The sequence below is a fragment of the Lepidothrix coronata genome, unplaced genomic scaffold, assembly GCF_001604755.1.
Source record: "Lepidothrix coronata isolate B3197 unplaced genomic scaffold, Lepidothrix_coronata-1.0 Scaffold174, whole genome shotgun sequence".
NCBI lineage: Eukaryota > Metazoa > Chordata > Aves > Passeriformes > Pipridae > Lepidothrix > Lepidothrix coronata.
In genome coordinates, this window is record NW_016690354.1 from 1,156,361 (window position 1) to 1,171,595 (window position 15,235).

The following is a 15,235-nucleotide window of genomic DNA, read 5'->3' on the forward strand; positions in this document are numbered from 1 at the left end:
GTCTCACCTAAAAAATCCACTGCGCAGGCTCGAAGGGTCAATGACCTTTCCCAAATCTTCACTCGCGAAGACTGGCCATTATTATTCATTATTATCATATCAGCTTACTATCTACAGCATCATTTTCCTTAACATTTCTGACACAATGTCTTGCTTTTCCCTTTTAATCACCACAGGGGAAAAAAAAACTAATAGGAGAACAAAACAGAAATCTTACCATTTAGTTTTAAACACTGTAAATTGTAGTAATAGTTCAAATTATTCGGCTGCACATACTTTGTTTTTCACCACCGTTCATTTTTAGCATATACGTAACTCCACATGCGTACTAAAGCAGCATGCTTTAGTTATATCACATTATAATCTATACCACATTATAACAATTTGTACTGTTCATTGAAAATTCCTTTTAGACTATTTCAAATGTGTTTTCTATTCTGGAGTTAGAACACAAACAGAAAAAAAAAATTCCTGCTGAAACTCTTAAATGTGACCCATAAACTTCAATTATCTAAGCAAAAATTTAACTCCATGATTTCTTATTAATTCAGAGGTCCTATAGTCCTTATCCTGAACTCAACAAAACAAAACAACTCTCCCCTCTTTTCTGCAGAAGGAAGGGAAAAATGGTTCTACTGCAAATTAGCAAATTTAACAATTATACTCAATTAACATAATAAATGCTACAAACCATGGTATGACGTACATCTACATGATTTAGATGATGAATGACAAGTAGTCTGGCACACACGGAATTCATTATTAAAGAGTACAGATGCTCCATTTTACAATCTTTTTCGAAGTACCCTTTCAGCACATTCCCAGCCTCAGCTCATTCTCACCAAGATTTCCATCCTCAATGGTCAGCACCACTTCATCCATCACCAAGGCCCGGAAATCCAGCTCCTCTTCACAGCATTTGGCCTTCAGTGCTCTCAGGATCTCCTGCTGAGGGTAATCTTCTCTGATGCGACGGTCTGTTAAGAACCACAGCCTGGGAGCAACAGAACTGCACATCTTGGACTTGTCTTGCAACCTTCAAGGTTTCCTTTCAGTGGAACTGCTAGACAGTGGAGAAGATGAGACTCTGTTAGAGCACATAATTCTTGATCCCTGCTGTACCAAGTCCCTCTCCCTCTCACAAGTCAGTCCTTTTCAACAGACTGCAACTTCCAACCTCCAAGAGGCAAAATAATGTCTACACCTTATCTGTCACCGAGGTACCAACAACACAAACAAATCTATTTACATTTGATGAAATGTGAAAGGCTAGTAATCAGGTCTTGGTACTCATCCTAGCTTTCTTCACAAAAGGTATACAAATGATGTAACTACTGGTATTGGTAGTAGCATCCCCCTTCCTTGACAGTACTAAGAAGCATGTCAAGAACTTAATACACTTTGAATGGTCATGTCTGAATGCCAGAATTTCAACTTCACTATTGGGATAATTCCTTACAATTGAAATAACTCAGTCCCTCTCCTAGGTACTGCTAAAACACCCAGTGACAGAGTTGATTTGTCCCTTTCCACCACATAGGGAAGAAAGCAGAGTGTGACAAATTCTTTATGTTAAAAAAGGTGCCCAGAAGAACAGAAGAAATTCATTAAAACAGAATTTTCCAGATAACTATCTAGGACTGATTTGTTCTTACACCTATTTCACATCTACTGTGCAATATACTTAGAAACATATTTAGTAGTATCCAGAAGACATAATAACAGAAAAAAAAACAATGGAACAAGGAGCATCAACAAAATGTTGGAAATACAGAACATTAATAATATACGTAAAATAAAGCAAAATCAAAGTCTGAATCTCAGTACTAGGCCTTTCTTGCTCCAAATCATTTTTTAAATCGCCTTCATGAATACACAGCACTAATGAATTCAGCACCAAGAACAGAAAAAACAGTTCAAATTGAAGAAATTCAGTGGTGTTAGAACTGGCAAAAGCAAGGTACTTCTCCTTTTGCTTTAAATACAGAGGACTTGAGCTATTCTTTACTGAATACATTTTTACTGAAATATTTTAAAAGCTGTAAAACAATTACAGGTATGCTAATGGACTACTCATTTGCACTCAAGAAAGACAAGAAGCAGCGTGGTGTAGGGAAAAAGAATTCTGGAGAAAACCAGAGCTGCTTTCAGTGTCAGATTTTAAACTTTCCTGTTAAAATAAAGAGGTAGAAATCATGATTTTCATCAATATACCTTACATAAGTTCCAAAGAGAACTGAACTCTGGGATAGAAACAGGAGTTTCACCTAGTAATCCTAATGACAGGACCTGCTGTCAGCAGGAAATGTAAATACAGAAAGACAGTAAGTATACAACTGCTATCATTTGATATTACAAAGAATTTTAGTTTCTGCAGCAGGTCTTGGGACAAAAGGATTGTTTAGCTACAACCACAAGAACCAGATTTTTTTTTATTAAAAAGCAAGATTTTCTACCAGTACAGCTTTTTCTTAACACGAACATCAAATGTTAAGTGGACATTTTTACTCCCGGTACTGAGAACCATAATGACAACAAGCAAAGACTGAGATTTTTTTCCATTGTTTTGGTAAATGAGGACCAACAATAAAGCCAAGGACTACAGTTCTTCATCCTAACAGACTGAAAGCAAGCAGAAGCTTGGGAAAGGCAATCATAGATCCAGACCAGCCCTTGACAGCAGTCAAGATGTTCAAGGTAAAGGAGGAAAAGGAGTGTTTGCTCCCTGCAGGAAAATGGTATGAGGGGTTATAAGGAATATCTTTTGCTATCTCAAAGAACCTCTTTGTTCTTCAAAGCAGCCGAAAATGGAAAGGGCAAGATGAGGTTTGGGCTTGCAATGGCTATCAGATCCTGCCCCACTTTTGTCTCTCTCAACAATGGATTCCTCTACGTGGCAGTTTACATAAAACTTCCTGGAACAACATGCTCGGCTAGGAACCGGGACAGGCTGTGTTTTCCAGCAATGTCACGGCCGTGCCGTGGCACAGCCCAGAGGCCCCTGGGCACCGGCCCTCGCCGCTGCCATTTGCATGAGGGGCTGGCGAGGCGGCGCAGCGCCACCTGCCGCCCCGCCCCGGGAACGCAGCGCTGCCCGCCGCGCCCGGGCCGGGTTAAAGGACAGCCGGGGAACGGCGAGTACGCGAACAAACATACCAGGCACACCTTCTCTTCATTGAAAAAAAAAAAAAAAACGAAACAAAATAAATCAGAAAACAATACATATTTTCAGCTTGCTTAAAGTTTTAGTTTGGGGTTTTGTGGTTTGAGGCTTTTTTCCCCCTCTGCACTGGTTCTAACACTGGTGCAAAAAACAAGTATTTTTCCCCCATTTTAACTTGCTAGTAACCCTTGATTTCTTCGCCAATCTACTTTCATTTTTCTCAAGCCTCTTTTCTACATCGCCCCACCTCCACCCCCTCAAGTCTGCCATCATCTCTCTCCCTGATGCCATTTCAGCACTTGAATTCTTAAAAATCAGCAAAGGGCCACGGTTCTTCTACTTTTGAAAGAAGTTACAGCTTCATTGAGAAGAGCCATCCAGGTATCTCATTAAACGCGCAGGCATACAAAAATGCCTTAGGTAGGGGTATTCATCTCCCTCCTAATATTATGTCTCATTCCCTCAAAATCTTATAAATGTATATATAAACTCCATATATATATGGAGTTTTATAAATGTATATATAAAAGCTAACATCTTATCTTAAGGAAAGCAGGTAACAACCTCAAATCTGGAAGTAGAGATTAAGAAATTCACTTCAGATCAAGCTACAAGCCAGCAGCAGAGGCAGAAACTAGTAACCCTAACTCTTGGTTCCTTCACCCCAACCCTACACCTCCTTTTTTTTCCACCTGGAAAAACACCTTTTTCACACTAACATTCTGTTCCTAAAAACAGAATCTACTCATCAGTTTCAGTCTCTCCTTACAATCTCTATTTTGATGGTGTAAGAAGTCTCACAGAACACAAAACCTGCAATTTACCCTATTAACCCAAACAACAATCCCTCCCACATTCTCAAGAAAACGGTCTGTAGGAGGAAAGCTAGCCTTGCAGTCAGATGCAAAAGAGCATTAAGCTCTCAAGTTGGATACGATTGCCAGAATTTTTCCTTGAAAACCAACTCCACCCATTTCAATCTAAAAGACACAGCCTCAGACAATGCTGGGCGTGCATGGAATACTTCCTAATCCATGAGAGCATCTATTGCAAAATAAGTATGGTATATATAAGGGGAAGAGCAGATGTTTAAATATGTTCAAGATGACCAGCTAAAGTGCAGTTTTCAATCAAAGCTACCTACTACAGTCAAAGTACAATCCTGCAAAAACTATTTAATAGATTTATGAAATTAAAAGCAAAAAATAACCATAAACCTAAGTGCATAAAATGAACTGGGAGAGGTAAAAAGGGTGGTATCAAAGTAAGAGCTCTCATAAAAATCAAACTCTGTGTCACAGCAGCCAAGCAGACACTGCTGCATCAGCTTCAGGAAGCTGTGTGGAACAGATTCTTAGCAATTTATAGAGGGAATGGAACACTTACCTCAACTTTGAGCTGTAGCACCCTTGTATTGCTTAAGCTAGGCTTTATTCCGGCAAGCACACAGCAACTTCCTCCCCTCCCCATCACATGCAATCCTATTTCCTCCCATATTCCTTCAATCTGCAGTACACCTTTCGCAGCTGTTCTAACAAAAGCACTCACTGTGCTCCTTTTCTACTTTACATCATATAGGAATATGCTTTCTTGAAATAAGAGGGAATTCAGCCAATCAGATCAGTTGTCTAGAGAGATCTAGAAATCTTCTCTGAAGACCACTCTTTTTGCCTCGAAGAGGTCTTCTCTTTACAGAGAGATTAGAGAACTGTCTCCAGGAATGGGAGATTGGTCTCCATTGTTAATTTACTCCTTATCCTGTCTTCAACACCCAAAAGCAGGAGAAAAATGGACTAGTCTCTTTTTCATCATGATGTATGACCTCTAAGAAGAAACCCATTATTAGGGGATAATAATTAATTTATGTTTGACTGGTAAATGTGTAAGATAAAAGATACCTAGTATGCAAAAAAAACCCTGTTCCGTATTCTTTCTGCTCAGAATGCAACCACTCGATGCTCCTGTAAATTAAAAAGTCTAACTTGTTTCTTCCCTATGGGAATGATGAATGGAATCCCAGATGTTTTGTAGCATTAAGAATCAATATTATCTAGCTATTTCAACTGCTCGACCTGTGATCTGATGTTGTAGCACACTCCCACTGACTATACTGTGTTCTGGGAAACAAGTTGGAGGAACAATTACTACCATCAGCCCCTCCCAGAATCTCCCCTTTTTCAGAGCTTGGCTCAGACTCTCAGGCTCAGTTACAGGACTGAGCAGCTAACACAAACTCCACAGATTCCAGCAGTTAATCTCTATTAACTAAAAAAACCTAACCTTAGTTTTAGCAAACCTCTAGGCATGCTGGATCCCTACAGCTGAGATAATGATAATAAAAATCTCATGGAAGCGAGAAGGAATGAGCAAGGAGACTGACAGTCATGACTGCCACGGGAAACAGAGAACTAGGAAAAACACAGCTCCAAGCACTCACCTCACTACAATTAACACTAATAAAATCATTGATGCTTATCCCTTAATACTCATTTCCAAAACAGTGTTATTCAACTTGGAAAATTTATTTTGACTTTCTTTTCACCATAAATTAGCTAAGGCTTGAAACTAAGTACACATTTCCAATAAACCAATCGTCTCCACCGTTGCAGCAGTTTCTAGAATGCTAGAAGGCCACATTTCAAGACACTGAAGACCTAAGAACATTTGACAGATGCTTGCAAGTTATCTCCTTTAGGAGATACCTCAAGGCAGATCTGAATTATAAAGTCAATCTTACACAGCAGACCAGTTAAAGAGCTAACAAACAGTCATCCAGCACATGACCCAGCACATAATCTGCCATACGCTGTCATGTAAGTCTCTGTCTCATCTTAATGAAAGGAGAGCAGTATTTGAAACATCCCAGAAACAGGACTTTCTATGCCATAAGGAAAGCAGGTCTGCAAACAGTTCACAGCTGTTTCCAGTATAAAGCACAAGTAATTTTTTTCCACACAAAGGTACCAGAATGACAATCATCTGAAGAAAAGGTATGGATGATGAATACATCCCATGGTGATAGAGATAAGAACTGACATCTTTCAAAAAATACATCCAAGGTAAATCAACTCATTCCTGATGATGCTCCTTCATGGTGATGCTTAAGGCCAACATCAAGAAAAATTCCTCTTTTACGTACCAAAAACTAGTTTTCCTAAGATTGTCACATAACTGTTTGAGACTCTTTGGAAAGAACACATTTTTAAAACCTGAAGAATCTGAAAAATTAAAACATTTATTTAAATGCATTTTATATAATATATTGAGTAGCTGCAGCACAATCTGTCCAGGGCTGCTGCATTATCATCCACCCTTTACACATGCATTGTAGAATTTAAAGTCTCTGCAGGCAGGTGAACCCAAGCACACCTCTTTGAAAGCATATCACAGTATTCACCTCCTTTTCCCTTGGAGATTTGTAGACTCCAAAAGCCAAAGGATACGGGAATATATTAATTGTTCCCATTCATTCCTAGTACAATATCCCCACCCTGCAGACGGGCAACTGCACGCTCAGTGATGGCTTTCATCTGCTTGTCTCCACCTTTGCACTGAGTGATGTTCAGGATGCTAGCAGCAATCCTCCCAGGCACAACTGCCTCTAAAAGGCAGACATACACACACACATGTGCGCACACACACACCCGTCTTTCCTCTTCTGTGTTCACGCTTGCAAGTAGATGGTTAAGATTCCTCATTCACACACCCCACTTCCAGATCACCACCGAATAATCCATTCTCTTTTCTCTCTGCAACATGAGCCCGATACTGGTCAGCATCAGCCATCCTTCTACTTCTCGGTATTTTTTCCTACAACAGCTTTCTCATCCCCCTCCACCATCCCTGTGTGCGCACGCACGTCCATGTGCAAATAAAACACACATTTCCTCCCACATCAGCTGCTTTTCTGATGAGAGGCTCTTCCACCTGTGCCAGGTTTCCCTGCAGTGTGGTAAAACACCCCCCTCTCCTCCCTGATCCGTATGTACACAGCCAGTTTCCCCTCCTCCCTTCCCCCACCTCACAGTCTCTGTGCATGCCTCTCCCAGCGCCTGGAGTGGGGGAAGGGAAACATGCACTGCGTGAATGAATGGACTGAAGAGACTTACCAGAAATTTGGTGAGGAAGGAGTGGAAGACGAAAAAGACACTAAAGATGGGTGTTTCCTTCAGCGTGCTAAGTGCTGCTTCAGTTCTGGCTCCCTTAAGGAGGTCACGTGTCTTGCTAGGTACCCCTTTTCCTGGATCCTCTACTAACCAAAAAGGGTGGCAAGGAAGTCTTCTGGATGCCTCTCTGCACTACACTCCAAAGGAGGGAAGGGTACTACTGAAGCTCTCAAAGCAAGCAAGGGATGATGATGATGATGATGAGAACGTTCTCCTGGTCCTATAACAGGCAATGTCTAGCGGATGCCTCGGGGACTAGGGTAGAATTGTGAGGGGGGAAGGGGAGTAAATGACTGTTAAAATAATTCCCAAATTGTCCTCCCCTATAGGAGGGATATGAAGGAGTAAAAAGAGTACTGATGAAGAGCTGTAGCTTTCTACATAAAATAGACTCAATCCTTGTGTCTCTACTTCCTCAGAACTAAACGCCTAAACGACTCTGAAGACACCAACACCTAGGGAGGAAAAAAAAAAGAAGAAACATCCCTATTAGATATAAATAAACATATAAAGGTATGCAATAAAGATAAATTAAATCCCAAAGGAATAAAAGGTGCCATTCAAGACAATAAGCAAAGTCAAATGAAAATTGTGAGATGAACACAGCTAGGGGAAATGTGCAACTTTAAAGAATTTACACCATTATATTACCACAGATACCAAATTTAAGAAGAAAAAGACCCCAGAAGGCTAAGCAACTTGTTCTTTTACTGAAGACTGTGCATTCAATGGAAAGATAAACTTGTACCTACACGAGAACATATGACGAAATTAAGTTTTAAAACCTACAGAAACTATTCCATTTATTTGTGCGAGTCTTTAAACCCCTCCCCCAGAATAACCTTTAGGATTCAGATGAGGAGACTCGAGAAAAGTACGTTTCAGGTCAGGAGCACGTATTCCTATGCATTAGGAGCATGTATTCCTATGCATTGGACTCCATTCTGCCACAGAAAATAAGCAGTGGTTTACAAACGGTAACAAAAAAAAGAAGAAAAAATAACATGTCTGGAGAATGCTTGCTTAAATGATGGAATCAATTCAAGATTAACAGTGGCACACTTGGAGAAACGGAGCCCCTGACAAGATGCCAGGCAGTAAAGTCACCGATGTGCTCTTTAAACATCAGAAAACAAAAGGGGAGAAGAAACCTAGTTGGGAAGATCTCGCTGCCAGACCCGACGCCAGCCACACACACCCCTGCCTCCATCACGTGAAGATCTGCCCCCGCAGCCACCGCGGATCCCCACGGACCCGTGCGAGGTCGCGGCCGCCGTGCGAGCCCGGGGGGGGCGGCGGTCCCCACCCCGCGCTGGCAGCGCGACCCGCCCGCGGAACGGCGGGTCCCGGACCGCGGCGCGGACCCGCCGCACAAACCCCCCGCCCCTCTCCCCGCGCACAACGAGCGGCCGCCGCCGCCGCTCCACCTCCGCCACCCACCTGGGCGCCCCGGCGGGGAGGCGCGGGCAGCTCGCCCCGCTCGGCGCGCGGGGGATGCAGCACAATCACCATGGGCGCAGCGCGGCGGCGGCGGGGCGGGACGGCTGTGAGGGGACGGTCCCAACCACCCCCCCGCCCGCCCGCCCCCTCCCCGGGCACGGCGGACCCCACCCCCGCGGGCTCGCGCCCGCTCAGCCCGACATCTCACCCGCCCCGGGCACCGCCGAGCCTGAGGGGACCCGCGGGGCGCCCACCCCCACCCCCTCCGGCACCGGGCCTGGGAAGAGAGGGCGCGGGGCGAAGAAGGCTCCGGGGAGACGCGCCCCTTCCTCCCTGCCGGCGGCGCGGTCCTAGAGGGAAGCGGGCGACGCGACGCGACGCTCGCCCCCCTCCCTCACCCCCCCGCCTTCCCCCCTTCTCGGTGTCCCTCCTCCCCGCGGCTGAGGCGAGGAGGCCGCGGCTGTTCCCTGCACCGAGCCCCCCGCCCGCCGCCGCCGCCGCCGCCCGCGCCCGCTCTCGCCGCCTCACAGCGGAGCGGCGGCGGTGCCGTAACGGCCGGGCCGGGCTCGGCACGCGCGGGGCCGGACCGAACCGCTGCCCGTGAGCGGCGGCACCGCCCGCGCGGTGAGGCCGCCCCTGTCTAACGGCCGAGGCCTCCCACAGAGTCTGGGAACGGGTCAGGCTGGAAGGGACCACGGCAGGTCATCTGGTCCAACCGCCCTGCTCAAGCAGGGTCATCCCAGAGCACATGGCACGGGACTGTGTCAGACGGTTCTGGAATATCTCCAGTGAGGGAGACTCCACAACCTCTCTAGGCAACCTGTTCCAGTGCTTGGTCACCCTTATAGTAAAGTTCTTCCTCATACTCAGGTGGAACTTCCCGTGCATCAGTTTCTGCCCATTTCCTCTTGTCCTATAGCTCAGCACCACCAAGAAGAGCCTGGATCCATCCTCTTGGCACACCTCCCTTCAGACACTTACATACATTAATGAGGTCCCCTCTGAGTCATCTCTTCTCAAGGATGAACAGGCCCAACTCCCTCAGCCTTTCCTTGTAAGAGAGACGCTTCAGTTCCCCAGTCATCCTCGTTGCCATCTGCTGGACCTGTTCCAGGAGTTCCATGTCTCTCCTTACTGAGGAGCCCAGACTGGACACAGCCCTACAGATGCGGCCTCACCAAGGCTGAGTAGAGGGACAGGATCACTTCCCTGGACATACTGGCAATGCTTTTCCTAATGCTCTTCCTCCTGCCTGTTCCCACTCTCCTCCTCTGCCCTAGCTGGGGATTCAGTCCAGCCCCCACTGCCGTGGCAGACCCCAGCCCAGGCCCTGCTGTGCCGACCCAGCTTCTCCTGCAGTCCCCACCTTCCACCCCAACTGCCCACTCAGGGGTGCAGGCACCATCCCACTGCCACGGGTGACCAGCCCCAGCACAGTACAAGCAGCCACACCGTCAGCAAAATGTACGATGTCTGTCACGCTCGTCACTGCTGCTGTTGGCATGTGGCATGCAAACCCAGAACCCTCATCCTTCGTGTTCAGTTAAAGGTGTGACAGAATCACATAATCAGACCTCTGAGATCACCAAGTCCAACCTGGGTCCAAACACCACCATGTCAACTACACTGGAGTGCCACATCCAGTCTTTCCTTAAACATCTTCAGGGATGGTGACTCCACCATCTCACTGGGCAGCCCATTCCAATATCTAATCACCCTTTCTGTGAAGAAATTCTCTTAATGTCCAGCATAAACTTCCCCTGTTGCAGCTTGAGACTATGTCCTGTTGTCCTATGTCGTGTGTGACATGTCCTAAGCACCACCCACCATACACCATCACGTGTACCCAGTGTGCAGCCAGGGCTGCATCATCCCTCGCTGCTGTCATTTCTCTAAAATAATAACTGTTGGCAGCAGACAAATATGACACATCCCCTGTATCAACCAACACACCTTGTTTATCAGTTTCTGTGGCACACCTACTCAGTTTCCTTCGTACCACACCCTTTTCATTCACTGTGTCATATCAGCTGTATATTCCACATTGTCTTGTGTTTCTCCTTCACCAACCTTCAGAACCTCTAGACACAGCAAACATACACTCTGCACACCAGGGAACAACATGTGTGTTCCTCGCTAACCTGTGCTACGCTTCCAGCTTTGCAAATATGGGACATACTCACCTAGTCATTCTGATACCCCCAAACACCCACCATACCTGTCAACCTGCTTTCTTCTGCCTCTTTAGCATGTGACGGTTCTGTCCTACTCATCTTAATTCTCTCACTTGAATAACAGACAGTTTACATAGTCTTTGCCTCCCCAGCACAGTTCATCTACATGTGACCATTCCAGACAGGCTTTCCAACCTGCAGTTGCAGGATAAAGCTGAGCCATCCAAACCTTTCATGCAGTATCCATGATGTTTAACTGACACGATGGGACTGACTTCCGCAAGAGTAACCTATGTATTGGAAGAGAGAGTGCCCTAAAATCATCTGCGATGCTTATTCATTCATACTGCACAATGCTGTACTGTAGTGTCATATGCTTCACCTTTGGTATATCTTCTGCAAAATTATACCTGGTGGTTAAAATACTCATAACACAAACATCATTGAGCATTTCTAGGACTGACTTCGCTGAAGGGTACACACGTTTGTTCATTTGGTTCTGCAAACAACTGGGTCCTACTCCCCAAACCTCAGGGGCGATTCAGGTACTCTTCTGAAAACTATTTGCTTCATGCGTAAGAGGCAAAGCTACCTCACAGATGATGTCAGAGTCCAAAATCCCCAGCTACCCAGACATCATTCAATGCTCACCTGTCTGCTTGGGTTGCTCTCTAAGACATGTCTGACTATACAACAGTATAAGGAAAAATACACTACCACTTGCCTAAATGCCAACTCAAAGTATAACTTGAGAGCAGGAGGCAATCATAGGCAAGTACCAGCAGGGTAAACTAGTAAGTAAATAAATAAATAACACCAAAATGCTAAACAGTTTTTCTGTTATCTTGACAGTAATGAAACATTATCTTTTTAAACAGAATTACTACATGCTAAAGCCTTCTGGAATAGAGTTCCAATGTGCACCAAGTTCACACTTCCAAAAGTTCTAATTTCAGGCTATGAGGTGCACAAGGAATTTGCTAACAAAGAGCTACTGTGGTATCACTGCTCTGCTGATTGTGCAACCACTGCCCATTGCCTAGCATGTATGTGTATTTCAGAGTAAGATTTCTTCTGGATTCATGTATGCTGTTTTTAAGACAGCATAAAGCAAAGAGGAAAGAAAAATGTCTGCATTAGTATTTATATAACTAAAACTACAGTAACATAATAATAGCAGAATTTTTTCCTTTTATATTTCAATAAGCAGCCAAGCTGTAAGGCAGGTGCCTCTCCTGCTAAACATCGTTAGCAGTTTGTGGAAAGAGGAGAATTGCACAGCTGGAAAATTCAGGAATGTAGATTTTTGGCCATACAAACGCACTTCTGGTTATAAGACATCTGAGAGGAAGTCATTCTACAAGTACCGGAAAAACACTCGTCATGGTAACAGTAAGATATTTGATCTCAAACCATTTGAGATGTTTCAGCTGGGTCTTATGATTATCAGTAACAATTTATTCCACCAACTGCCATTTACCTTCATAGCTCTCTCACATGCAAAATGTCGCCTTGTATCCTTTTTATTACTGTTCGTTGAGTTACTGGAGTTGTAGTGTGTCGTACTTTGTCACAGGTTGGATAACCTATATCTCTAGAACAATTTCCCATCATCTAGAAACCTGAGTTTCGAAGGAGTCCTGAAAATCTTTTACTATTTCTTGGAAAGGTAGAGCAGGAGAAAGGGTCAATTTACTACTCAGGACATGCCCACCCAGGATGTGCCCACTGCTCCAGAAGCTTTTGAATTGTTTTTTTTCGAAGAGTTGTCACTGCAGCTGAGTTGTATGTAGATGTTATACTTCCCTAGAATTAGGCAAGACCTCTTTTTTCTATTATTTTCTATCTAGTAAAGGTGAGGCCTTTCCTGTTACCCATAAATCTCATTCTCAGGACAGAATTCCTACTATTTAATAGTGCAAGGACAATACTGGGGAGTGTGTCAGTGATCCAGAATACCAAGCTTCACCCTTTAGGGAAGAAATATAATTGTAGTAGCAGCAAGGAATGGACGCCTCTGAACACTAAAGATTCCTGGCACCTTTCTTTTGAGATTTTTCCCATGCACTCTGTAATGCATAATGTAAGGACTGGTCCAAAGCCTTAATGTATGCAAAATCTGATTTCACGGTTGATTCCATGAAATATCTTTTGTCACTGAGTTCACTAAAACTGCAAACCAGCTGTTTAGTCCTGAAGCCAAAGTCCGCAGGACATTATCCCATTTTTCACACTGTAAAGTTTCATATGCTGTCTCTGGTGACCTTGTGATGGAAAAATGGTGGAAAATCCAAGCTGCAGATATTGCTAGGCCTAATTATTTATACCCATTTCCCTGCATGCTGACTGTGTGCTCCTTGTGTCTTCAGTAGCTACTCATTTGGTCAGTCGAATCTCATAGCGATGTTTTTGCTTCCTGCTTGGATGACTGCATAATAAAAAAATATGTATAAGGCAAGGTAAATGCCTGTGTTCACACATGAATGCTTGGGTTCACATATGAACACAGATGGTCCCATGGAGGGAAACAAGTTCTGGACTGTGTTTCAACAAGAAATGGCCATATCATTCTTGTTTCATACCATGTAAAATGAGGACTATGCCAAATGGTGAAAAATCATCTTTATTTTCATACAACCTCAGTTTCTCATTGTTTCTGCCTGTTATACTAATTGCTGTTCTGAATAAACTACTGTAAGATAACAGAAAATGGAGACAGTACTGCTAATACAAAGGACACCCTGCTAAGGGGGTCTGCAGAAGGTTCCAGGTTTCACTGACTCAGTCCCAAAAACATTTTGACCCAGCACCATGCCCTCCAGAATGCAACACCCCAGCTTGCAAGTAAGTCCGTCACACGTGCCTGGCTCCATGTGCTTCATCCCACCGGACTCACCGCCGTCTCTGAATAAACCCTGCCCGCAGCCCGGCTGCGACCGGCGGCGGCGAAGTCTCTGCCGCCAGGCCGGCTGACAGCACCGCCGTCCCGCCGGCGGCAGCGCCGGCCGGGCTTTGGAGTGCCCCGAGGCGGGGGGATCGGGAGGGGGGCACTAGGGCTGGGGAAGCGGGGGTGCTGCTGCCCGTGTAGGGCGGTTCAGGGAGCCCTGCATCCCTGCTGGTCCTGGAGTGGAGAGGCGGCAAGTGCCGAACGCGCGGGGAGGGGGAGGGCGCGACTGCCCGTTTCCTATGCCAGGCGGTGGGAAGGAAGCCAGCAGACTGCTGCGGGGGAAATAATTATTTTGCTGTAAATACTGAGACAAAATAACAGTGGTCTGTGCAGGTGGTGGAATAGAAGGAATGGGAACCCCCTTGTTCCCAGCATTTGAAAGGAGGCTCAGGCTCAGGACACAATCCTGACAGAAGAAAGGGGCTCAGAGGGGCATTGCAAGAATTTTCCTGCCAGACAACAACATTTGGGGACATAAGGGAGGAGAGCATGCATCTAATTGAATAAGTAACTTTGGAGAAGGTCAGAGGCTTCTGTTATCCTTATTCTGGGAACAGTTTGAGAACTGCGAGACACAAAGAAGCCCAGGCGGGCAGAGTTACAGGCAGAAACAAAGGAATGGGTGAATAGCAGCTGGTAAGCTTCAAAGGTTGGTATATAACCAGCAGCTCCCAGTTCCAGAAGACAGGAGTGCATTTCCCCCAACTAGGTTGCCGTTCTGCTGCAGGGAAACAGGGAACAGTACTGAGGAGCTGGCCAAAAGGATGAATGTGCTTTCGATGGAAACAGACATTTCAAAGGAAAATACTTCCTTTTCTCTGTATCTCCCTTCTGCCACTCCTTGTCATCTGCCTGGCCCCTTTTCCAGCTGTTTTTCTCAGTCTGCATTTTTCCTTTACCATCTTGAGAAAGTTCCTGCCTGCCTGGTTTTCTTTCCTGTTCCTTTACCTCTTTTTGACTCCTGTTTTGCCCTTTTCTGTCTCTTTCTCCATTGTCTTTTGATGAATGCTGTTGCAGTGATGACTTAAGATTTCAGTGCCTGTTGGGAAGGATCTGATGCAACCACAGGGTGGCTATACCTCGCAGGCACTCTGCTGCATTAAGTCTGATAAACATCTGCCCTGCGAGCTAAAGAGCTTCAGGCAGCAGGTTGAATGTCTCCGAGTTTATCCCCATCGTGTTGATGTTATCCTCTTGTGTCCGGCAGTTCTGTGCCCAGATCTGATGAGAACGGGCAATCTGGGTTTTTTTCCAAGACTTCTCTCATTCGTTGGGAGTTGTTTCTTCATCTTTTCTTCATCTAACTCTGATACCCCCTCTCGCCACCTTACTGGTGTGCCTACAC

At 45.1% G+C, this 15,235-nt stretch overlaps 1 protein-coding gene across 6 annotated transcripts in view; it reads right to left on the minus strand.

Annotated features, from left to right (window-relative positions):
* The window catches only part of RIMKLB (ribosomal modification protein rimK like family member B), a 41,240-nt gene extending 32,343 nt beyond the window's left edge, over positions 1-8,897 (minus strand). The window contains exons 1-3 of one of the 6 annotated variants that reach the window (XM_017830148.1): positions 8,770-8,897; positions 7,273-7,784; positions 843-1,063 (exon numbers count right to left, since the gene is read on the minus strand). In XM_017830148.1, the coding sequence (XP_017685637.1) occupies positions 843-1,017 (175 nt within the window). In that variant the 5' untranslated portion in view covers positions 1,018-1,063; positions 7,273-7,784; positions 8,770-8,897. Of the gene's footprint in view, positions 1-842; positions 1,064-7,272; positions 7,785-8,171; positions 8,260-8,769 lie in introns of those variants that run through there. The other 5 variants (XM_017830145.1, XM_017830143.1, XM_017830144.1 and 2 more) reach the window with 5 other exon arrangements.
* Positions 8,898-15,235: the final 6,338 nt, after the last annotated feature.